The following is a 25,892-nucleotide window of genomic DNA, read 5'->3' on the forward strand; positions in this document are numbered from 1 at the left end:
TGCCATTATGATGCACAATTCTCCTTTTAATCAATTTAATTCCACAAAGTGTTTTTTTTTTAGTGGCAGCTCCAGGCTTACCACGGTAGAGGAGTACACAGTAGAGGAGTACACGTTCGTAAAAGCCGTCTTAAAATTAATCTTAAAAGGTTATCCGAGGTTGATCAGTATGGCATAGTCAATCGTCTCTCCGTGGATGAAAATCTGGACGTAAACATCTCGTAAAGTTCGCCATTGCTAACCTAATTGAGGTCGTTTATGTTTGGTACCCCGGTTCCCCGCCCATATGAAACTAATCGCCTTCGTCCATGTGACATATTAGTGTGCATTTTATGTAAGGTGAAATTTGCAGATTACGACTGTTCAACAAACAATCCTATCGTTTGAAGCAAATTCACTGTGAGATGTGGCACATTACGGGAAGTGTATTCCAAAATATTTTTGAATTCAGCATTTAACACCAATCAATGACGTGTAGTAAACTCTGATGAAGTCTAATGAAACAAACACTGATAAAATCTCTCGCCCCACCCCGATTGCTCAGTTGGTAGAACGTTGGCTTCGGGAAGGTACATCCAGGCTCAATCCTGGATCGGGTAAGACCTAAGACCTTAAAAGAGGAAGGTGTACCATCTTCGCTTGGCGTTCAGCATTAAGGAGAAGCGCAACAGCTGGTTGACCCGTATCACTATACACCCGTATGACGCGGGTGGGATGGCTTACTGGCCTTCGGTAAATCGTCTCAGTGAAGCAGCACTAGATAACAGTTCGGTGGAAATCCGTCCTAAAACAAGGAAGCACATTACATACACTCTAAGGACTTCTTCGTCGTCATATGACTGAAAAATTGTTAAGTACGGCGTTAAACCCCAAGCACGCACTCACTCACTCACTCGTCGTCACATTACTTAAAAATTGTTAAGTACGACGTTAAACCCCAAGCACTCACTCACTTACTGATGAAATCTTTGCTCTAGTGCACTGGCATTTCGAACCTGATAGAAGCAATAATCGTAAGAAATCTCCTATCCAGTGCATCTCAGTGTGATTTTTTTTTATTTTTTATGGCCTGGATACAAAACATTGCATGCGAATGTTAAACCTGAATCTAAGATCTTATAACTCTTAAAATAGATATGAAACTGTCATATTAGCTTCCATAGCTTTCTAAGTGAAAGGCTATACTAAGCGCAATTTCGAGATCATTGTTTAGTACACGCCGTTCGCAATGCCATTTCTCAGCGTTCAATATTTTGAGTGGCAGACCATTTCGTGGTATAACGAACTGAAAGCTGCCTTAAGCCAAACTGTCAGAGATACTGTATGAATGTGTGTCTGTCTTACATCTAACGAGCGCACAAAGCGTCAGAAAGACACTCTGAGGAAACCTAACCAGTGCCATTAACATTGATCTGCCAAGGAAATGATCACTTTCGACATTTTCTTCAAAAAACATGACATTTTCATTACCAGAAAGAAAGTCCAGCATATATGTGTTAGAGAATACCTTGCGGCATTAGAAAGCTCAATAACAAGTCAGAAAATACGATTGCATTATTTCCTTCCATGTTTTTAAATGAAATCGATTTGCTCTAATGGTGAACACTAACACACAAACAAATACACCTAAATCAAAAAATTTTAATTTTTTGTTGCTGAGAAATTTTATCTGAGTACGTATGTGAGCGTTTCTCAAAATAACCCAACTGATTTTTAAATCCATGAGTGGATTATAAACATTATTACTGATAGGTTATTGTGTTTGGCTTCTTTGGGAGAATTATACATTTTTTCTTAAATTTTGTTTTGGGTTGTTGTCTTTTTGTCTAAGTATGTAACATCTATCAAATTTTCTCTATCTGCTAGAGTCGGCTTCTAAAGATTGCACAATTAACGGCACCTGGTGGAAACATCCCATACAAGGCCACGGCTGGACGAACTACACGGCTTGTGTTGCTGGCAGACTCGACGTAAGTCCTTACCATTTAATAGCTATTGCCGGAGATGTTTGGCAAAACATCAACCAGCGCAAATCCAGCTGAAGTTTTGCTTTTAATTTAGAATACCCCGAAAAATTACCATTCACAAAATGTCAGCCTCGTCTGGTAAGGTGTTATCGTTCAAAATGGGTAAATCCTAAAAATATAATTAACGGATGCCTTTTCTTAACCTTTTTATCTTTGGAATAATTTGAAACTCTGTCAGGAGTACATTCACGAGTCTGATGTATTCTGAAAGGTAATCGTTTGAACTATTCTTGCAAATATACAAAATTTGATTTAATTGTGATTTTTTTTTATAAAAAAGATCTCCGGTATAGCCTCTTTAACCTTTAATCCAATATCATTAAGGATTAGCTGAACAAAACTGGAAGATACAAATCTTCTTAGCATTTCGTGTGCGAAAGACGTGCGACGTTCATGGTAGAACTGTTGCATTCTTAAAGCGACAACATGGTAGTCGAGTTTTAAGAGCACGCATCACAATGATACCAATTTGTACATTCTAATCTCCACACATATCTACAAATATTTAAATTTACAATAGTCTCGTGACCAATTCGATATAATTTATGTATAGCATTTTCTTTGAATGGTTGAGTTTCTCAGCACTTTGAGTTTGTAACTTTCGTATTCAAAAGACCAGTAATACTGCGCCACTAAACGCTCTACAAATAGAGCTCACTACCCAATAATGGATTTTTAATACCTTAAATTCTAACGCACGGCATAAGCATGAGTGTGTATTTGTAGCTGCCAGCGCAATTGTCTGAATCATCAGTTATAATCAGTTATCTCCAAAAGGCTATCTGAAGGACTATTTTTACATTATCCTGTTATCATCCAGAGACAAGAGTCGTTGGATGTTCTCTCAACATCTGCGGACGTCAAACAATCACTGAGGGTGAGTGAGAAACTGCACGCAACTAACTAAAATATCTGAAAAACTGTCCTTTTACATTTCACCCGTACGTCCTGGGTAATTTTCGTCGCCGCGTCGTTATTGACGCCTTAAGCAGGCATTAGCCGTCACTAAGCATTTGATAAACACAGCATTCAAGCTGGACGCGTATTGAAAAAAAAAAGACAAAGGGAAGAAATTAAAACAAATATACCTAATGGTTGCAAAATGTGTTGTCAACGGCGGTTTACCATCGCTCGAGTAATAGTCCCAGGGGCTAGGTATTATAGACAACTTTCGTCCGCTGGACTGTATCAACTTATGACAGAATATAGATGATTGGGAAATAACGTGGTAAGTCTTTATGTCAAGATAAATGATCCAAAATAACAAAGAACTTCATACACTGCTTAAGGCCCAAAATCGTGGGTTCAGTGGGAATAATAGAGACATTTAGTTAGATGTTACAAGTACACACTTGTCACTTGTGACCTCAAACGAGAATTGCTTTACCTATTCTAGTTTGAAGCTGGGAGTTTCAAGTTGAACTTCTAACTTCTAACTAAAGGTCTCTGATGAAGTTGTCAAATCATCAACTCCGTTTCATCTAGGTTTCAGTATAACATGACAAAGATCTTCGATACTTAGGGTTGCTTAAATAAAGTAACTACTTACAACACCCCCTAGCACAGAAACAAAGAAAAATGGCTTGATGAGGTTTACATCACGCTCGGCAGGTGACATCGGGTATGTTCGATCCAAACCAAAACGCAAGTTTTTTGTAGTCAGCCAGAATATCACACCTCCATATTTTGTTTTTACTTTCGTGATAACAATACCTTTAATTCCACCTTCCCCAAGGCGCTACTGTAAGTGTTTGTTCCTTACTACAATCCTGCAGGGAAAAATCAAAGATGCATCTACCGTCAGATCAGCGCGATCTGCCCAGTTCGAGTGCTCAAGGGCTTTATTAGATTACGTATGTTTTCTTCCTATACAGCTAGACACAGCACTAGATCAGCAATAAATCGAAACAAAACTGACATTCGAGTAGCTCAATCTGGGTCTTTGGTCATCAACAATCCGTGTTTAGATCAAATAGAATGACGCTAATCTACAATTGGGGGATATTCTAAAACAAGCAATTCAATATTTCCGCCAGAATATGCATCTGACTGGTGTGTCGTCTTTATTTGTTAATTCCTCCTGGTAGAGACAATACCGTAAACGTTGGAAGGCTAAATACACGCATTAACCACCTAAAACATGAACAAAACATGATTCAGTCCCTTCCCTGTTTGTTAACCATCGCACCGTTCTGGCTGATCTGGATTTTCTCTCTGTATTGTGCAGGGAGGCTGGATTTCACAGGTTACGTCATCTGGAAAGAAAGAAATGTGTCAAATAGTGGACCATCTAAAGATCAGAGTACATGATTTTTCATTTAGCAGATACTTGTTCTTTGGTTTTTGTCTCTTGGGGTTTTAGCCTGGCTCATGGATTTCTCTGCAATATTTAACATACCTTACGGAACATCCCGCTTTAAGTCCTGGTAATAAAATGACTTTTCATGAGTTAAATGTGCCCACATGACGCTCTAGGTGGCATTCGCTTTCCAAATGTTCCATCCTAGGCAATTCTCCCAGAGATGATGCCCTAATGTCCCCATTAACACATTAGTTGTGAGTCAGGGTTACTGTTGGATGTAACACGTTAACACCACCTTGTGCTGAGTAACATTTATCGGTGTTGCTGAAAGGTATGTATTACTATCAGACCATTCAAGTAAATGATCAAAGCAGCTGAATCCAACGCTGTCATCACGACACACTGAACAATGCAGAACAATAACACATAAAAGAACCCATGCAGATGTGTTTGATTGTCGGCGATCATAGCACGGCACGAAACATTTACAATTGCACTTTTCGCCAGGGGTAAATATTTACGATCAATGAAATAACGGGATATTCGTGGTTAAATAGGATGTGTTAAAACTCGTCGATGCGGACATAATGGGAAATCTGTTGTACTGCTAAGTGTCACGCTCGCCACAATCAAAATTGCGGTAAATTAAATGGCGTGGGCAATTACCGTGAGATTTGATTAATTTGATTGGTGTGTAATGCAATACTCAAGATTAATCTCTAACATAGTGGTGGTGTGATTTTATGTAGAAAGGAGTGCCGGGCCTAAACCACCGACCTTTGGCACATTGCTGACAAACTGTCCTATGTGTGATATACAAATATACATAGTGTATGTGGAAGACGCACAAAACGCACAAAAATAGGCAATCGGCCATACTAGAGTCATAGTTCGCCTACTGTCGCTAAGGTTACACGAGCAGAGATTCAACTGATTGATGTTTTCACCGAAAACTCAAGGAACATTTCAAAATATATGCCAGCACCGTTGTGGGAAGAACCGAGCAGAGCCCGTGAAAAACCCGCGACCATACGGAGGTTGCTGGAAAACCTTCCCATCTACAACCGGAGATGAACCAGGCGCAGAAAGAACGGATTAACACGAGACAAGCAAACAAGTCTGAGGGAACTGTTTTTTATGTCATGATTTCACTCATTCCTTGCGTTTTTCCAGTGTCATTGAATACTATCGACTCCCTCTCTTTGCATGATTCCGCTCTAATTTCGTACTTTATTTACTTTCTTAGTTCCTTAGTGGTTTGTGTTAAATGTCGTTTTGAGAAATGACTTTGCGATTATTGACCAGAAAACGTCCATTTTGTTTCATATCTGTTCTACGAATGTCATACATGTTTGTTTTTTGTTTTTTTTTGTTTGTTTTGTTTTTGTTTTTTGTTTTTGTTTTTTTAGCATAGATGGATTTATCGCTTTATCACATCATATTTTACAGAGGACAAACTGAATTGGGCATGAAGTTAGATAAGGAATCAACCACTACGTGCTCATACAGCTACAAATAAGTACATATATACAAAATGACAGAAAGGAAACAAGACGAGATATCAAATATACCTTCCAAGGAAAGGAAAAATCACCATTTTTTATCAATTGTTTGACATCTTACATCAGCACACTTATTTTCGACTTTCTGTTGGTAGAGTTTTTCTTTTCTTGTGTGTATATTTAACCCATACCCATATCACCAATTTCGGTGCAAAAGCCCTTGATATCAACGAACATTATTAATATATTGTCTTTCCTCTGTATTCGCTTTTTCTGCAGACCTTCCGGACCGTGCTTTTCATTGGGATAGCCTTCCACATACTTAGTGTGCTCCTGCTCCTCCCAGCTATCGGCATCTTCCTTTCCTTTAGGTAAGTGTTCAGTGTAATGTGTGTAACCATCTACTTAGAATGTTTCTGCTCCTCCCGGCTATATGTATCTTCCTCTCCTTCAAGTAAGTGTTCCCTAGTGAATCACTTAGCTTCTTCCTGCTGCTTCCAGCTATTGGGACCTTCCCCTCCTCCAGGTAAGTGTTCATTAGGATACATATAGCAGACCACTTAGCGTGCTACTGCTCCTCCCAGGTATTGGAATCTTCCCTCCTTCAAGCAAGTACTCAGCGGGTTAAATGTAGCTTGCTTATTCTGCTCCCAGAAATTGGTATCTCCCTCTCCTTCAGGTAAGTGTTCAGTAGAATATACGTTCACCATCCACATAGTGCGCTCCTGCTCCTCTCAGCTATTGGTATCTTCCTTTCCTTCACGCGAATGTTCAGTTGAATATACGTTCACCATCCAATTCTCTTGCTTGTGCTCCTCTCAGCTGTTGGTATCTTCCTCTCCTTCACGTAAATGTTCAGTAAAATACACGCTCACCATCCACTTATCTTGCTCTTGCTCCTCTCAGCTGTTGGTATCTTCCTTTCCTTCACGCAAATGTTCAGTAGAATATATGTTCACCATCCACTTATCTTGCTCGTGCGCCTCTCAGCTGTTGGTAACTTCCTCCCCTTAACGCAAATGTTTAGTAGAATACACGTTCACCATCCACTTATCTTGCTCGTTCTCCTCTCAGCTGTTGGTATCTTCCTCTCCTTCACGCAAATGTTCAATAGAATATACGTCCACCATCCACTTATCTTGCTCGTGCTCCTCTCAGCTGTTGGTATCGTCCTCTCCTTCACGTAAATGTTCAGTAGATTATACGTTCACCATCCACTTATCTTTCTTGTGCTCCTCTCAGCTGTTGGTATCGTCCTTTCCTTCACGCAAATGTTCAGTAGAATATATGTTCACCATCCACTTATCTTGCTGGTGCTCCTCTCAGCTGTTGGTATCGTCCTTTCCTTCACGCAAATGTTCAGTAGAATACACGTTAACCATCCACTTATCTTGCTCGTTCTCCTCTCATCTGTTGGTATCTTCCTCTCCTTCACGCAAAAAATGTTCAGTAGAATATACGCTCACCATCCACTTATCTTGCTCCTGTTCTTCTCAACTCTTGGTATCTTCCTCTCCTTCACGTAGGTGTTCAGTAGAATACACGTTCACCGTCCACTTATCTTGCTCGTGCTCCTCTCAGCAGTTGGTATCTTCCTCTCTTTCACTCAAATGTTCAGTAGAATACACGTTCACCATCCACTTATCTTGCTCGTTCTCCTCCCAGCTGTTGGTATCTTCCTCTCCTTCACGGAGATGTTCAGTAGAATATACGCTCACCATCCACTTATCTTGCTCCTGCTCCTCTCATCTGTTGGCATCTTCCTTTCCTTCACGCAAATGTTCAGTAGAATACACCTTCACCATCCACTTATCTTACTCGTGCTCCTCTCAGCTGTTGGTATCTTCCTTTTCTTTCAAGCTAATGTTCAGTAGAATACACGTTCACCATCCACTTATCTTGCTCCTGCTCCTCTCAGCTGATGGCATATTCCTCTCCTTCACGTAGTCGTTCAGTAGAATACACGTTCACCATCCACCTATCTTGCTGGTGCTCCTCTCAGCTGTTGGTATCGTCCTTTCCTTCACGCAGATGTTCAGTTGAATATACGTTCACCATCCACTTATCTTTCTCCTGCTCCTCTCAGCTATTGGTATCTCCCTCTCCTTCAGGTAAGTGTTCAGTAGAATATATGTTCACCATCCACATAGTGTGCTCCTCCTCCTCTCAGCTGTTGGTATCTTCCTCTCCTTCACGTAAATGTTCAGTGGAATATATGTTCGCCATCCACTTATTTTGCTCGTGTTCCTCTCATCTGTTGGTATCTTCCTCTCCTTCACGCAAATGTTCAGTTGAATATATGTTCACCATCCACTTATCTCGCTGGTGCTTCTCCCAGCTGTTGGTATCTTCCTCTCCTTCACGCAAATGTTTAGTAGAATATACGTTCACCATCCACTTATCTCGCTCCTGCTCCACCCAGCTGTTGGTATCTTCGTCTCCTTTAGGTAAGAGTTCAGTTAAATATACGTTCACCATCCGCTTATCTTGCTCGTGTTCCTCCCAGCTGTTGGTATCTTCCTCTCCTTCACGTAAATGTTTAGTAAAATATACGTTCACCATCCACTTATCTTGCTTGTGCTCCTCCCAGCTACATGTATCTTCTTGTCCACACGTAGCCATTCACTTGTCATGCTCGTGCTCTTTCCACCCATTGGGATCTTCCTCTCCCTCAGGTAAGTGTTGAGTGTAAGTAAGAGTTTACCAGAATAGCCTTCGACATACTTATCGAATCTTGGCTACATTTGGATATACTTACTATTATTTAAGTCCTTCTGTTTTAGATCTTTATGCCACCCATTTAAGGTAGGTCTTCTTGCTGATTGTCTCTAATACCATACCTGTTGGCAGACTGAGGGCATCCGTGGCCGAGTGGTTAGCACCCCAGCGCGGCCCAATGACTCAGGAGGCTCTCACCAATGTGGTCGCTCTGAGTTCATGTCCAGGTTATTCTGGCTTTCTCTCTACGTGGAAAGATCTGCCCGGTTTCTTCCAATCATAATACTGGCTGCCGTCGTATAAGTGAAATATTCTTGAGTACAGCGTAAACCACCATACAAATAAATAAATAAATAAAATGTTGGTAAATGGGTCATTTATCTTTAGATGTTTAGATAGCTCTCCACAAATGAACAAACCTTACTATTAAGTCTCATATAAATTTGCATATGAGTAAAGTGTGTTGTCTTCATCAAACTCAAAACACTGGACTGATTGCTGTGTTGGTTTAAAAAATCATATTACAAGGAAAACCTGTTAAACGTATGAATTGTTATGGTGTTGCCTGAGGCTCTGTTGGAACGAAACTAAGGAAAAACGACCAGCAATTGGGCACCTGAGCGCCTTTCCTGTATGTCGTTTGCGTCACCAGCGCGCTACTCCAGTCTGGCGGATTAGATCGATATTTCCAAAGATAACCAGTCCCTATGGGAATTACAAATGTCAAAATGCCAGGCCAATTTTACTGTTGAACGGTGATTAGTGCTCGTAACAAGCGGCGAAGGTGTTTTTTCTCGTTTTACTCAGATGGCTTTTGTCTCGTCGGGGCGGCTGTGGTGATTTAATGGTCATAGCTACCCCATAGAAAGCTCAGCAGACGATTTCTGTTCGTAAGGGAATGTGGGAAAACTTAGTACCTGTTTTCTCAGGAATACATCCCAAACATAATTTACCTGCGGAAACCAAAGAGTTGGCCATTCTGGCTGCTCTTCAAACGAAAGAAAAAACAATTCCTGGAACAAAAAAATCTTTAGCAGAAAAAAGGAAGTTCAGTATTTGCGTGTAACTCATCAACAAAAACGTGCTATATGGATACTCAAAATATAAAAACTTCAGTACGGCTAAAGCAAAACTAAAACAGTATGAAAACTAGATCATATAGTGTAAATCCAGAGCAGCGACGACAGTGTGGTAGTTGACACTGATAACTGTCGAATCCGGCCTTTTGTCAGTATATCTCTACTAGTATTTTAACTGCTGATGTAAATACTTAGAAAGCCCCATATCTCAATTGCTTCTCCAGAATTTGATAAAAAAGATGTAGTGATGTGCACTGTAATTTGTTAGATGCCACTGGTCTAGAACTGATAACATTCCATGTCTTTTCAATATCATTGCCAACTGGTGACTGATTCTCTTTGCAACGTCCTAATATAATACTTTATTCACTTTCGTTGTTCTTCTGTGGTTTGTAATGGACGTTGTTTAGGGAATTGGTTTTGCAATTATTGACTTGAAACCAATGTCTGCTTTAACGAATAAATATCAATTGTCCGTGTGATGACCCTCACAACATTTTTTAGCTTTCCTTCACGGCCGACGTGACGTTAAACCACAATCATTCCTTCAATCGACTGACTGTCAAGAGCAAGCTGCTCTTACCACGCGTTCTATTTTGTTATCCACAGGCAACTTTATTCTCAACAGCGCATTAAAATTCACCTGAATCTGTTCGCGTCGTTTGTCTTGACTGGGCTTGTGCTTCTCGTCTGGGACATTGTCGTACATTTGGACAGACTAGAGAAGAGCACCGAGCAGACGCTAATGCACAAGAACACGGTAAGTAGCTCTGGAGACAGATCATCCATTCCAGTTTTGAGTGAAGTTCAAAATTTTTAAAACGGCTTTAGATCGCGCATTTGAGGCCCACGAATTAAAATGTTGACCACCCTGTTAATGTTATCTTAAGACAATATCAAAATATTACATTGTTTTCCATCGTTATTAATATTATCAACTTATATGAAGACTAAGAGAACGTCATCATGCCTGGCCAAGTTAATGTTTAATTAATATATCGTAAGTTGAATTGAACAGAGCTCTTGACCAGATGGGAGCAATCGAAAAGCATCTCCCAACTAGTCGGTCATAATTGGAGCTGCATATACCATGCCCGTGATGGAAATGAGGTTAAGCAGTCGGGAGACCCCATTATGAAACCCAGACTGGGCCATAAGAAAGACTTTCTGGTACTTGCTGCTGCCTCGTTTTGCACTCAGCACTTAGAGGTTAGAGCAAGGTAACATTACTGGTGGGCCCAGTGTCAGTATAATGTGACTGGGTGGGGGTTGGGGGTGGGGGTCATATCTGGTGTTTTCGGCATGATACTTCACTGACGGCAGCACTTTGGCGGTATAGACTGGCCTCACAAGAAGACATGATGCGTGTACACATACTTCATGACTCCCCGTCGTCATATTATTGAAAACTTGTTAAGCACGGCATTAAACCCCAAGCATACATAGTTTAGTTGGTTTGTAATTTGAGTCAGCGTGCAGGGATAATAAATCAGGGTTGTGCAGTGGAGGGGGGGGGGGGGGAGGGGGGAGGCATGCTAGAAGCAAATCTTTTGATTTGTAACATGTATTACCAAATAATAATGAAAATAGCATCATTGACTAAGGGATCAATTAATGTGTCTTCTCTCTTTACTCAGGCAGGTTGCAAAGTTCTCTATTTCTTAACCCGGTATTCGACGAGCACGAACTTTTACTGGATGTTCTGTGAGGGGTTTTATCTTCATAGACTCCTTGTCAATGCCTTTGAACCGCCCAAGAAACTCTGGGGAGTGTACATATTTGGTTGGGGTGAGTGAAAAGCAAGTAAAAGAACACCCGTAACATGACGAAGCGCGGCAAGGACCACAGAAAGCTGTATGGAAAATATTTTTATTTATTTTTTATTTTTTTATGAATCTGAATTAAATTCAGTGCAGTGTTTAGATGAAAAGGTCGGTGGTGTGAATCATATTAATAATGAGTGTGTCACACCCCACATTTTCAGATTCTATCACAGGTTTTTAATATTTAATTTGCTTTCCCATACACAATATAAAAGACTACAGCATACCGAATAAAACCAGAGAACGGACGAGAGTGTGGTAGCTGGCAAACAACCAATATTACGTTAGGAAGAAATGGCATTGAGGCCTTAGAAACAGTCGACCATCTACAAGCTGCTTTCATGAGCTGGTCTGGGTCTTACAACGATTGCATTGGTCGTATCGCTGAGCGACACTAGGCTAAAGAAGAATTAGGCAAAAATACATATTATTTTCCAAATGTTTTATACGTCACAGGTCTAGAAGTGCTCAAAATGTTGCCATTGAATAAAGATTTACATGAAAATCCAGTGCAAAGGCACAAATAACATCCGTTAATTTCACAAAGACCTTCCCCCTGACCTTAACATTAAGGTGTAGACAAAAATGTGACGTCATTGCAAAATACATTATAAATATAGTCCACGAAGTTCACTATAAATCCAAACATCTGACTGCATTTAAGACATGAAAATAAAAAATGATTTTAGTCAATAACCCAACTGTTTGAGTGCATGTTCACAGGGTCAGTCCCTGGCAGAAAATGTTCCTGAATGACGACAAAGGATTTTTATCATAAGTGATGAAAAAGCACGTATTGGAACACAGTTCCCACAGGATACATGTACTGATTATCTCTTTGTAAATTCCACCCTGTACAAGAAAATAAACTGGATGATTAAGTGAAGAACATTAGATTTCCAAGAAGGATTTCATTTAACTTTTTCATCATCTTTTCCTGGACAAAGAACATGTGTCAAGAATCAATTCTATGTTTTATGTCTTCTGCAATAGATTCACTCGAACCGTTGTTTGGCTCGGACTCTCACGATACACCATCACATAGACTACCATTATTTTTTCTAGCACTTACATGTAGAATATTTAAATTAATAGATTGTCTGTCATAAGCTTTCAAGACATTATTTTATTTCTGTCACAATGTTTTATGCTTGCAGGTGTGTCTGCTATCCCTGTTTTAATATACAGCATCATACGAGCAGTGCTAGCTGATGAAAGGTAAGCTATTTTAGCTCGCATCGATATATTTCTTTACTCGGTGTTTCGCGGCCAGCTTTATTGTGGGAGGAAACCGTCTACAATCCGGGGAAAACGCGCGACCAATCGCAGACTGCTAGACGACTTTCCCACGTTTGATGGAATGGGAAGCCAGCATTAGCTTAACGAACTTACAGCGACCGCGTTGGTTAGAAGCTCCTGAGTCAATGTGCTAGCACGTTAACCTGTCTCCATATCTCACTGAAGGATGAACATGTTTTTACTTTAATGTTTAAAGCTTTCAAGGCTTTCAAAGCCAAAGGAAAATACTGAAATTAATTCCGAGAAGGAAAAAAGATTACTCTGTTCTCAATGAAAAACAATGAGCTTGTGGCAAAATCCTCCTTCCATTGATCCCATGAGTAATTGGGGTATTTTCACCCCAGTCGCCCGAAGAACTGTCAATTTACCAAAGTAATTTTACACAGCTGAAATACCATCTAATGGGGCAAAGAACTGGTAATTTAATCCAATGCTTGACATGCCTACTGAAGGGTTTAAGAAGTTAACATCCCTCTGTTCTTTATTCGCAAAGTTACCGTATGTTATACTGTCAGTTAGTCCTTTAGTTAGTTAATTATGCACTTAATCGGAAAGAATGAATGAATGAATGAATGAATGAATGCTTGAGTCTTAATGTCGTACTTAACAAGGAAAGATAAATCGTTCATGCAAGTAATCAATTAGTCAGTTGATCAGGTTGGACACAACCCAGTAGAGATAAATGACCGTCTTTCGATAGGTGTGCAAAAAACATCGGGACGCTGCAGCTCGAGCTTATTGTCCAAATGCCAGCATCTTCATTTTGTATGTTAAATGTGATGACAACACAGCATTTCGATTCGTTTAATAAGTTGCTATTAATATTGCTGCAATATTTTCCCCAAAATTGTACTAAATTTGGGAGATGATAAGATGCTGTTATGGAAGGATTTGCATGAACAGTAAGAATAATACCCAAAGTAAGACAAACTGGTAAGATTCCGGATTCCACATTTGAGCATTTGCCATCTATGAAACTGTCTGGCATGCTATAGTTTTACTTGACATGCTGGACTTCTTAATATTTCCTTCTACCATGTGAGTGTGACATTTCAGAAGAAAGAGTTAGCGTATGCCCCGCTCATGCACTGTTTCAAGAATCATTTAAATGAAAGGAATAGACTACGTAAAGTGAGCAAACATTTTCTCGAGAGATTGCTCATAAGGATTAATATGTCCCCTGAGGAGAATCAGGACTGACCTTTAGCGCAGGTGTGATTGCTTTGATTCCGCCGATGATGCCGGAATTCTGCTCAAGGCCGTAATGAACATCCAGTGATGAATGCGCGAGATGATGCATGATATGGATGGCACATCTTACAGCTGCTCTTGTCCACAGTCTTTGTTGATTGTTAATCAAAAAGAGTCATTAAATACCACTAAGCGTTTCCATTTGTCTTCACAGTTGCTGGATTATACACGCCGGAGTCTACGAGTGGATCGTCTACCTGCCTAATTTATTATGTATTGTGGTAAGGATTACGTTTCCATGAGCCTGTGCTATACATACATTATTCTGTCAGTTTTGGGAAAAACTCTTCGAAATCTGAATTGGATTTCGAGCACTTACGTGAGAGTAGGCAGAGTAGTTTTGAAATGAGCTCTTTTCGTTAATGTTATAGGCAAGGATGTAAATTAGTCGAAGTAATGATTGACACTGTTCAATTTCCCCACGACATTGACTTAGAAACAGTGTGGTGCTTGGGGGCGTTTAATAAGCTATCAACACTTACATAAATAGTTAGAGGCAAGTCAACAGTAACCCGGATTTCACCGGTTACATGTGATCATTTGCCAACTATCACACTGTCTTCGTTGCACTGGTTTTGCTATTGAAGCTGTAGGCTTTCCTGTTGTATGCCGTCATCAACTGGGATTCTCTGACAGTCTATACATACCGGAGGTCTTGCCCCTTGGTTACATGGGACTATTTCTCAACTATCACACTGTCGTCACTGCTCTGGTTTTACACTATATGTTGTAAATTTTAACACAATATGTCAGGTACATGGCAAAGTGTTGTGGATTTCTAACGGGCGTTGACCGGCCTGAACCCCTCCCCATCCCATAAACTTGACCGCATGCATAAAAGTGAAAGGCATTCTTGACGACAATGTTCAACCTATAACAAGACAACAAATAAATGTAATAAGGGACATATCTCGCTACATATATTGCTAAAGCCCATTTTCCCCCAAAATGCTAAAGTAAGGCAGATTAAACACTGTAACTATGACAATGCCTATTGTTGCTCCCTCACCACACAAGCAAAGAGCATGCATCTTGTTCTTGGCCGTTGCTCTGGCATATGTTTATACTTACGACTAGACCCGTTATTTGCAAGATTTAAACATCGTTATTTACATTTCAGGTAAACACATTTTTTCTTGGAAATATTTTACGGATATTGCTTACGCAGATCCAGTCGCACCCGAATGAGCCTAGTAATTACAGGTAAGTGATTGCTGCTTGATGTTAGACTGACGTTAACGTCTCAAGTAAGGAGGTCAAACATCACGTTTATGGAAATCATTTTTCAGAAATTGTTGCAGTAAAAATCGTAAACGGGTAGATATAGAATGGTCAACAAGATGTCAGAAGGCAAATATCTCATGTCACTAACAGGCCAGTTTCGATTTAAGCAGAAATTATACTGAAATCCAAAGATGCTCAGGGAGCCCAAATCTTCGCCACAGTTATAAATTTGTGTTATACAGTGGTTAAGAATGGTTTAAAAATGAGTGCAACCTGATGTAGATCACCACCAATATGTAACCGATGTTGTGTGGGCACAACCTTCCCACCAAACCCCTGAGAAAACATATGTGAGAAAAAACATAGCCTCATGTACCGAGGTTAAAATAAAACTCAAAATCTGAAAGATGATCTTTCGTTCTAGGATAGGTGTTAGATAAAATTTGTTGAGTAATAACAGATTTATTAAACTTTGTATGGGCTTAACTCTCTACTTTCGATTTATTTATTTATTTATTTGTTTGTTTGTTTATTTATCTCATTGTTGTTTAACGCCGTACTCAAGAATATTTCACTTATACGACGGCGGCCAGCATTATGGTGGGAGGAAACCAGGCACAGTTCGAGGAAAACCCACTACCATCCGCAGGTTACTTTCGATTTAAGTAGAAATTATAGTAAATCCAGAGATAGTACTCTTAATCTATGGAAGTTACTCGGAGAGGGCTATTCTTCGCCAAACATATACATTTGTGTCATAGAGTCGTAAATAATAATTTTAAAAATTTTATATTTTATGTAATAAAAGATTTATCAAATTTTGACTCTAAGCCTGGGTAACTGACTCATCCTTTCTCTTTCTCTGGGTTTGTGAGTTAATTCTACAAGATTAAACCTTCCGTCTGCCCGCCCTCCCCACGTAATCTGGACAAATTTTCTGTGTTTTAAGATTCCTGTGCGTTGGTAAACACTTCCGTTCTTAGGTCTAACTGAGGTAAATTGACAAGTCACCGGCTACGTTTGGACATTTGCTAACCATCACGCTGTCGTTGCTGTTCTGGTTTTCTGTATATTATAGTCTTTTATATTAATGAATACAAAAACCAAACTCTTGAAATAGAAAAGTATTATCATCGATATATTATTTTAAAAAATAACAGGAAAGAAGTTTAAATAATGAGAGGGCTTTGCTTTGTGGAACCAGAGCTTTTTGATGTTAATGCAAAAGAGGCAAAAATATAAAATTAAACTCTAGAGAGAAAGTTTGATTCAAAGCTACTAATATGGCCTAAAGCGGCTACGGTGGCCTAAAGCGATTACGATGGCATAAAGCGATTAGTACGACCCAAGTGAATCAATGTTACCAGCCAGTGAACGTAATCTTACAGTGCTTCCATAATGATAAAACTTGCGGCATAGAAAGTCACACACATCTGTTAGTATGTCAATCGTCTTTATAGCAAGATATTTGGTTAGTGGGGAAATATTTACCAGAGCGACTCCCCAGAAGATTAGTAAACCCTAGTTATCTACATCTACCGATGCTGATATTCAGTATCTCCGAAGTTAATATGTCAGTACCTCCGAAGGTGTCTCCACAATATGTTAATATGTCAGTACCTCCGAAGGTGTCTCCACAATATGTTAATATGTCAGTACCTCCGAAGGTGTCTCCACAATATGTTAATATGTCAGTACCTCCGAAGGTGTCTCCACAATATGTTAATATGTCAGTACCTCCGAAGGTGTCTCCACAATATGTTAATATGTCAGTACCTCCGAAGGTGTCTCCACAATATGTTAATATGTCAGTACCTCCGAAGGTGTCTCCACAATATGTTAATATGTCAGTACCTCCGAAGGTGTCTCCACAATATGTTAATATGTCAGTACCTCCGAAGGTGTCTCCACAATATGTTAATATGTCAGTACCTCCGAAGGTGTCTCCACAATATGTTAATATGCCAGTACCACCGAAGGTGTCTCCACAATATGTTAATATGTCAGTACCTCCGAAGGTGTCTCCACAATATGTTAATATGCCAGTACCACCGAAGGCTTCTCATATCATGTTAGTGTGTGAGTACCGCCGAAGACTTCTTATAGAATGTTAGTGTGTCAGTACCACCGAAAACTTCTCATACAATGTTAGTGTGTCAGCACGGCGAAAGACTGCTCATACAGTGTTAGTGTGCCATACCACTGAATGCTTCTCATACAATGTTAGTGTGTCAGTACCACTGAAAACTTCTTATGCGATTTTAGTGTGCCAGTGTCACAGAAGACTTCTCATTCTATGTTAGTATGTCAGCATCACCGAAGACTTCTCATACAAAGATAGTGTGCTCCTTTTATAATGTTAGTCAATGAGAACCTACTGTCGTTGCTGATTATTCTTCAAAGATAGACTAAAACGGTTAATCTCAACTCAGAAAATTAGAATATTTCTTTGTTGTATTTCAGGCGAGCTCTGAAGGCGACTTTTATCTTGGTGCCGTTATTCGGTATTCAGCTGTTCCTTATCATTTATCGACCTCCGGCCACTTCAGCCATTTACCTACCCTACGAAATTATAGCAGCTATACTGAAAAACTCACAGGTACGTAAAAGTTAATAACGCCAGCAAACCTGCGCATGGTCGTTGGTTTCCCCATGCGCTCTTCCCAGTTTCCTCCCATCATAATGCTGACCGCCATCGTATAAGTGAAATATTCTTGAGTACGGCGTAAAACACCAATCAAATAAACAAATAAATACAATGTCAATACTGGCTTCCTCTCCGGTCGTACGTGGGAAGGTCTGCCAGCAAACTGCGGGTGGCCACGGGCTTCCCAGTGCACTGCCCGGTGTCTTCCCACCATAATGCTGGGTACCTTCAAATAAATGAAATATTTTCAAGTATAAATAAATAAATACAACAAACTACCATGTAAGAGGACAACTTCCACCGGAAACGCGAAGGTGACCACAACAACTGCAAAACAAAGACAAAACTCTGCTTGAGGAAAATATAAACAGTGAGAACACATCATTGTCACAGAGCAAAAGATTCCTTCTGACATCAGTAAATATTTGAAATACCGTTTTAGAGCATACTTGCTCCTTACAGAAATTAAATATTAACGACCTCATCAAGGAATGTTATCTTCAGACAAATTCATCAAAATTTCAGCTTCCAGCACCAAAATTTGTAAGCATTGTGACCAGATTGCAAAGTGTCCCAGAAGTCAGAAATGATTTTGCGGAAACGGCCCACATGTTGGTCAGCAGGAATGGTCAGATAGACTGGTAATAACTGCTGATCAAACGCGTAGAATATTACACCAGATTGAGCCATACACGGCCGGCTCAGCGCTTCTGAGTACCAGGTGTTTCCTTACTGTGTAAGACAATTACCATTAAATCCTCGGGGACGTCACTTGGCGTCTTGTGGAATTGTGGAACAGCCTACATAAATATTCCGTAAGAACGACAACTTGTCAGTGGTGAAAGTCGGCCTTACAGGATAGCTCCGTGTAGAACAAAGTGCATTGGATTCTGTCGTCATTTTCTTGCATGTTTCTGTCGATTTATGTCTGGTTTTACCAGACAGAATCATCTTCCTGATGGTGGTGTCACTCTTTAGTAAAATGCAAGGGAATCTGATAGCATAAGAGCCAAATCCATCATTTGCCTGAAGCGCCCTATTTACATTTCATTCCAAACAAAAACATGTGACTTTAAGTCAGGAGATTTCATTAGATACTAGTCGAAGGGCAGTGGTTTTCTCCCAATCTTTCCCGATTCCCTCCATCTAAAACCCTGGCTTCCTTACAAGTGAAATATTCTTTATAACAGTGTATTAATTCCAGTAGAAAGAAAATTTAAGTTTCGTTTCTAGTTTTATTTTGGGGACAAAATTCCTTAAATACGAAGTATATCATTTGTGTAACTGAAAAGCAACTAAGTTAATAGCCGTATGGTCACGTAAGTATAGGATATGTTTAAAGAGTGGACAAAAACATTTATCTGTACATATGTGAAATCATTTTAAAAGTCCATATTATTAAAATTGTAGTACCCGTCGTGACACTAGCAGTAGGCCTACTAAATTGACGGCCAAAAGAAACTCTACGACTCCGTGAGTTAAATTTAACCAGTCTTTTCAGCAAATTAATACCAAATTATTTTTGGAAAACATTGTACGCAGCATATTCCCATATGCTACAAGCGTCATATACGCCCACACGTATTTGTTTTGAGACAAAGAAGGTTGAAAAATCACGTGACCCATAGATGGCCGCAACTGCACGTATAATAAGTGTATAAAAACGTTACACACAGTGTACTGGACTGGCACACTGACTAAAAACCACCAAAATAATGCCTCGATTGACTCCAAAACAACGTGAGAGGGCCCTGGGTACGGTATCCGTGGGATCCACCCAGGACCACATTGCAAGGACCTTCGGCTGCTCTCGTGTAACTGTGTCAAACCTGATGCAACGTTACAGACAGACAGGGCGGACATCGGACAGGCCAAGAACAGGCAGGCCTAGGGTAACCAGAGAAGATGGGTACCTGCGCACCGTACACCTGACAGTGACGTCATCGTCAATCAGTACCTTAGGTCATCTTGTCAATCGGCAGACCGTGTCCAGGAGTCTCCTGGCTCACGGCATTAGGGCCTATCGACCATTCAGAGGGCAGTTGTTGACAGCCAAACATCGTCGCCAGAGGTTGCGATGGGCTCGAATTGTACGCCGTTGGCAGCGACGTGATTGGCAACGTGTTGTTTTCAGGGATGAAAGCCGCGTCTGCCTGTTCCGAACCAATGGCAGACAGCGAGTTTACCTTCGAAGAGGCGAACAAACGGCTGAATCATGTGTCCAGGAGGTGGTATCATTTGATGGCGACACCGTGATGGTGTGTGGTGGGATTTGTGGAGAGGTCATTATTTACGGAAACCGAACAGCTCAACGTTACGTGGATGAAATTATACGCCCTGTTGTCCTGCCATTCCTTCAACAGCAGCCACGTGGTGTCCTGTACCACCGTGACAACGCCAGACCCCATACAGCTCGAGTTGTGCAAAACTTCCTGGACGCCAACGACGTCAAGGTCTTGCCGTGGCCTGCACGTTCCCCAGATATGTCCCTCATAGAACACTTTGGGATCTCATGGGTCTTCGGCCACACCTTGCACCTAACCGACGAGAACTGGCGTTCGCTCTCCAAGTTGAATGACAACGAATCCCACGTCATCTCATCAGACCACTGACTTTTTCTATGCGTCTGCACGCGATATTGATTGGTTTTGATATTGACTGATTTTAAAAATAATCAACTTTTTGTATACTCTGCCCATTGTTAACCAAGATGGAATGGCTATTTTTCTACCCATGCTTTGTTTGTTCACTTGTAAAATGATTTGAGGGCTGCTTTGTCCGTTCTTACTCAAGACTTTCAATATCTAAAGTCAGTGATCTTTTCAATACCTTAAAATTGATTTGAACTCTTTGTAAAGTTTCTTTTGGCCGTCAGTTTATTTAATAACCTCTAATTTACATTTTAAAATGTTTCCAATAGTGACAAATTGAAAGCTATATATATTGAAAACGAGACATCCACGCATGAATTATGGATCTCAGATTTAAGCTAGGGTTATGTGATGAATTACATTCCGTGTTCTGAGTCCACGACAAAGACTGGGTCCTCTTTGGCTGATTGATTGATAGTGTTATCATTATCTATATATTTCACTGGTGTTTAAAACCAAATTCAAACTTGTATTATTATTAATGACATTTTACATTCACTACGCTTAAAATACTCTTCATCTGGGTAAGTGGTGGCTTTACTTCAGACGAGCCAAAGCTTACGTTCTGGGCTTCTCTCCGCTTTATCCAACAAGAAAGCTGATAAATCGCTAGACAAATAAATGAACGGATTACACAAATAGGGGCCTATATCCTTCTTGGATTCTCAGTAGTAGACCAGAGCTAAAACTATACCTCCATACATGATCTCTGCGATTCGTCGTCCTCTTTTGATCAAGGTTGATCGCTACCGATTCATCCAGATTGAAACCCAAGAAACTGCATGCACAAAAAACCTCGTCCGACAAGCACGCCATCTTTTGCGATATCTTCAGTGTTATCAAGATTCACCAAAGATCCCCACGAGTTATCATACGATCGTTTCATGATTCATGACGTATGTAGTTAAATTAGTACCATATAAAAACACCTCTGGATGATCGTGAGTTTCCCCTCATTCTCTGCCTGGTTTCCTCCTACCATAATGCTAGCCGTCGTCATATAAGTGAAATATTCTTTAGTACGACGTAAAATACCAATCAATACACACACACACACACACACACACACACACACACACACACATATATATATATATATATATATATATATATATATATATATATATATATATATATATATATATATATATATATATAAATGCTCCACAGATATCTATATTCATTATGTTAAACAGTTTACGAGTATCACTTAGATATTTGATGAAGAAAACTATATACCAACATGAGATATGTTGAAGTAATGATTTAATCATTCAATTGTGTGTAAAATGAAATTGGTATGTCTGACTGCAAATTTCAAACGCACTCCCACCAGATTTACGTGGATGTCATTCTAAACACCTGCACGGTATATTCCTGTGTGTTGACGATTATTATGACATTTTGTGCGCAGCCTATCAGTATGTATTCTTTATTTATTAATATTTATGCAACCTTAATTTAGAGAAATATCAAATCAAAACACAATATCCCAGTTTTTGTTCATAGTATATGTGCAAACAAAACAATGTTTACCTAAAATATTGCTATTTTCAGTAGTTTATGGCCAGTGGCGTGTAATAAATTACAAATCTCATCACTAGTTTTGCTTAATCCTAGGTGCTATGTAGTACTTGGTACTTGAACAGTTAGGCTTAAACCTGAACTCGAATAAATTGAGAAGAGGCTGGATTCTAACGCTTACGTGTGATCATTTTCCAGTTATCACGCAGCCGTCTCTATGCTAGTTTTAATAGATGTCCTTTATCACTTTTATATTTTTACTACTTGTATATGTCTTCCATCAGTAACGAGTTTATTTTGATCGTTTCAGGGTGGAGCAATTGCCTTGGTCTTCTGCTTTTTTAATGGAGAGGTAAAATTACACCTGATCTCAGAGGGTGTTAGCCCTCTAACCCAGTCCCCCGACACCAGTGATGCTAAGCCGTACCCCAGTACTCTGAGAGTACCGGTATGACTGGGCCCCTTATCAGGGCACATTCAAAACTCTCTATTCGGAGTGCTATTTATCTGTGTGGTGACCTATATCCAAAGCTGTCATGAAAAGTAATGTGTCTCAGTTCGTTCATTTATATATTGATTCGCTACCATTCTTTAACGACGTAATACGCAAAACGTCTTCGATATGAAGGCGTTGGCATTCTGTTGGGCGTTCGTCAGTGGTGTCCGAGTCACATGGGGTGGTTTATAGTGGCATGATTGTCGTCATTTGCATCCATCGTTACCTGCTTTTATGTTTACAATATGACAGATTGTGATGCACAGCTGATCAGCTGAAAAGCTTATGCTTAACGGCATATGTCATATGGTGTCACAAGTTTTCATCAAGCCGCGTCTGAGAGTGGTGTTTTGTTAAATGTCATGCCCCCTGCCTCATAACTCCAGTAATCATGGCATTGTTGAAGATTTCTGAACAAAATTTGCTAGTTGTGCGTGTAATGTGATGCGACCGTAGAGAACAGCGCATGCGCTGTTAGGTTTGTGACTCACGGTGCTGTTAAATGACCATATAAAGTATATCTCATCTGAAAGACCACGGCAGCGTGCAACCCATTCCTGGTTTTAAATTACTATGAAAATTAGACTTTTGTCCTGCTCGAACAAACGCATGTGTGTGCAAGGAAATAATGCCACACACCACAAGAGATTTTACACGATTATATTATTCGACTGTCGAGAAATCTGGACATTTAAAACATAACACTCATTAATGTCTATCATTCACATTCCTTTCTGCCTTTTCAGTGGTATTTGAAAGTTTAAGGGTTTGAAAAATGTTTGAAAAGTTGAAAAATATGGCCTCCAAGACCCACCACTGAAAGCGTTTTTTTTTTCTTTTCTTTTTTTTTTTTTTTTGACATCCATGCTGCTGTTCGTTTTACTTACTGTATAGAAGGATCGTGCTAAATTTGGTCATGGTGTATAGCGCATAGCATTCACGATCCTATGCCATGTAAGCTGTTGATAGAATCTTATTTATGGAGATGTCTGAGCTTTCCTAGTTTTCCACTGCATTGCTAAGCAAATGCTGCAAGATTGCGGTATATCTGCTGATGACCAGAGAAACTGACGACTGAATAAGACAATATGGAGCTCATGCACCATGGATAAACCTGTTTTTATGAGTTAAAGAATGACTTTACAGGTACCTATAGAACGCCTGTAGTTCTCCACTTCCACTTTTTGTGGAGACGGAGGAAAATAGAACGTTTTATGTTTGGTTGGCTATTTTTTTATTAAATCATCCTTATTTTATTAATACATTTTTCTAGGAATTCGCAAATAAGAATTATCAGAAAATGTTTTCGATAAAATGCTTGTAAATACGTCTCAAAACTTTGCAACAAAGGTTCTCTTGTCATATTGTTGAATTTCTCAACATTAATCGAATTGAAGCTCAGGAAAGAAGGCCTTTGGATAATGCTTTGTAGTTATCCGGGTAATGACTATGCTGATTTGACATTTGCGAAAATCGTCCCAGAACATGTGAAAAATTTTGCACTTTGAGTAGTCAGAGTCACGGTATATCCGCGAATACAGACTCTCAGGAAAACTGCCTGTTTTGGTCCGGATTTAAGCCATGATGTTTGTCAGGTGCCTGTCGATGGGCGGTGATTTACCCCACATCGCGCCTTCCTCCACCCGTAATTCTGACCGCTGTCATGTAAGTGAAAATTTCCTGAGTGTACAGTTAAACATCAATCAATCAATCAGTCAGACATTGTCACTGAACGGCAAGCTAAACTTATGGAGCGCACACTAATAGCACAATTTTCCCCCATCCAATGCAGGTTCACACACACCTACGCAACGCCTATCGCCGATGGAGGTACAGCGATGAGCGACGAGAGATGAGGCAGACGTGCACGGTGGACACTCAGATGACTACGGAAAGTAGTCGCTACTCCATTGCCTCGCGCCGGATGACACGTTCCGACTCCCAGACCACGCCCAGTTACATCGCTCTCAGCACCGTGCCGGACGATCCAGCCAATGGTTACCTCTCTACCAAATCGGCAGAAGTGTCGCGCGCCTAAATTGGAGAAGAGTCCTCACTAGTCGGTTGAGACGTGTGTTGAGTAAGACGATATCTGCCATTCGATTGAGGCATTTTTTAACAGGATATCTGTCATTCACTTGAGAATGCCATTTGGTTAAGAAATTTGAAGAAAAAACGGATATCTGCCATTCGGAAGGGAATTTTGAAAAAAAAAAATGGATATTTGCCATTTGTTGAAACGTTTGAAGAAAAATCAGGTGTCTGCCATTCGGTTGAGGCGTCTGTTGAATAAGCGGGTATGCGCCATTCGGATGAGGTGCTGGAAGAATAAGCTGATATATACCATCCTTTCCATCCAACAAGACACAGACATGTGATTTCGCAACACATTGCTGTAAATCTCTTATCGACGGACTCTACTGCTGTCCAACATTAATATAAATACAGATGTACATGTGCTCTGCGTACTTTGTACCACGGAGGCATGTGTAGGTAAACAAAAATCGTTCCTTTAAGTGTTGGATGGAAATTGCATAATTTAGAAAATTTTTCGTTTTCACTTATTTTGATCTTGCCTTGGAAGGAGGATATTGCGGTGCCAGGGAAGAGCATACTAGTTTTCACACTGTACCATTAGTTCTGCATGTCAACGATATGAAGGAAGATTGTCTCTAATAGTTCACATCCTAGCACAAATCCAGTATGAGAAAATATTTGTTCAGGACTTCATCTAGTGTTACTTGACTGAACCTGGAATCATGCCACAATGATCCGGTGGTCATAGACGTGCCCATCGCTGTGTGCAGAAGATTGTTTGGTTTTAATATCAGAGGTCTATTTGTCAACATTCAACACAAGGAATGGATCTATTTTACATTGTGAAGACTCAATCTAACCTTCAGATGAGAATCAAGAACATTCAAAACGTATAACAGAAATATCAGGGGTTTTCTTCTGTATACAGAATGTTTGCATTCATGTGCTACACGTATGAACAACCGCCCACTGATTCCTATGACTTGTTTAAATGTGGTGTCAGAGTATATTTCCGTAACAGTTCTGTCCACGTTTAAATGAGGTGTCGGAGGATATTTGTGCAACAGTTCTGTCCACGTTTAAATGTAGTGTCGGAGGGCATTTCTGAAATAGTTCTGTCCACGTCCAAATGTGGTGTCAGAGGACATTCCCGGAACAAGTCCATACTTCCATTACTGAATGCCTGATGAGACTTTTAGAATGTGAAATAACTGGATTGATTCTCATACCGAATGTACTTTCGGATTACAATATCATTTCGTCAAAACTTGTCTCAATATATCATATTCGAAATCAATAGTTTAACTACGCT

General features: G+C 40.0%; 1 protein-coding gene across 2 annotated transcripts in view; it reads left to right on the forward strand.

Annotated features, from left to right (window-relative positions):
* LOC135477673 (calcitonin gene-related peptide type 1 receptor-like) overlaps positions 1 to 24,653 on the forward strand; it is a 67,282-nt gene extending 42,629 nt beyond the window's left edge. The window contains exons 3-13 of one of the 2 annotated variants that reach the window (XM_064757856.1): positions 1,867 to 1,970; positions 2,848 to 2,904; positions 6,111 to 6,202; positions 10,238 to 10,388; positions 11,266 to 11,416; positions 12,609 to 12,669; positions 14,156 to 14,222; positions 15,122 to 15,204; positions 17,689 to 17,824; positions 22,358 to 22,495; positions 24,336 to 24,653. In XM_064757856.1, coding sequence (XP_064613926.1) covers positions 1,867 to 1,970; positions 2,848 to 2,904; positions 6,111 to 6,202; positions 10,238 to 10,388; positions 11,266 to 11,416; positions 12,609 to 12,669; positions 14,156 to 14,222; positions 15,122 to 15,204; positions 17,689 to 17,824; positions 22,358 to 22,495; positions 24,336 to 24,581 — 1,286 coding nt within the window. In that variant the 3' untranslated portion in view covers positions 24,582 to 24,653. The remainder of the gene's footprint in view (positions 1 to 1,866; positions 1,971 to 2,847; positions 2,905 to 6,110; positions 6,203 to 10,237; positions 10,389 to 11,265; positions 11,417 to 12,608; positions 12,670 to 14,155; positions 14,223 to 15,121; positions 15,205 to 17,688; positions 17,825 to 22,357; positions 22,496 to 24,335) is intronic. The other variant, XM_064757857.1, reaches the window with a different exon arrangement.
* Positions 24,654 to 25,892: the final 1,239 nt, after the last annotated feature.

Source organism: Liolophura sinensis, chromosome 11 (assembly GCF_032854445.1).
Source record: "Liolophura sinensis isolate JHLJ2023 chromosome 11, CUHK_Ljap_v2, whole genome shotgun sequence".
NCBI lineage: Eukaryota > Metazoa > Mollusca > Polyplacophora > Chitonida > Chitonidae > Liolophura > Liolophura sinensis.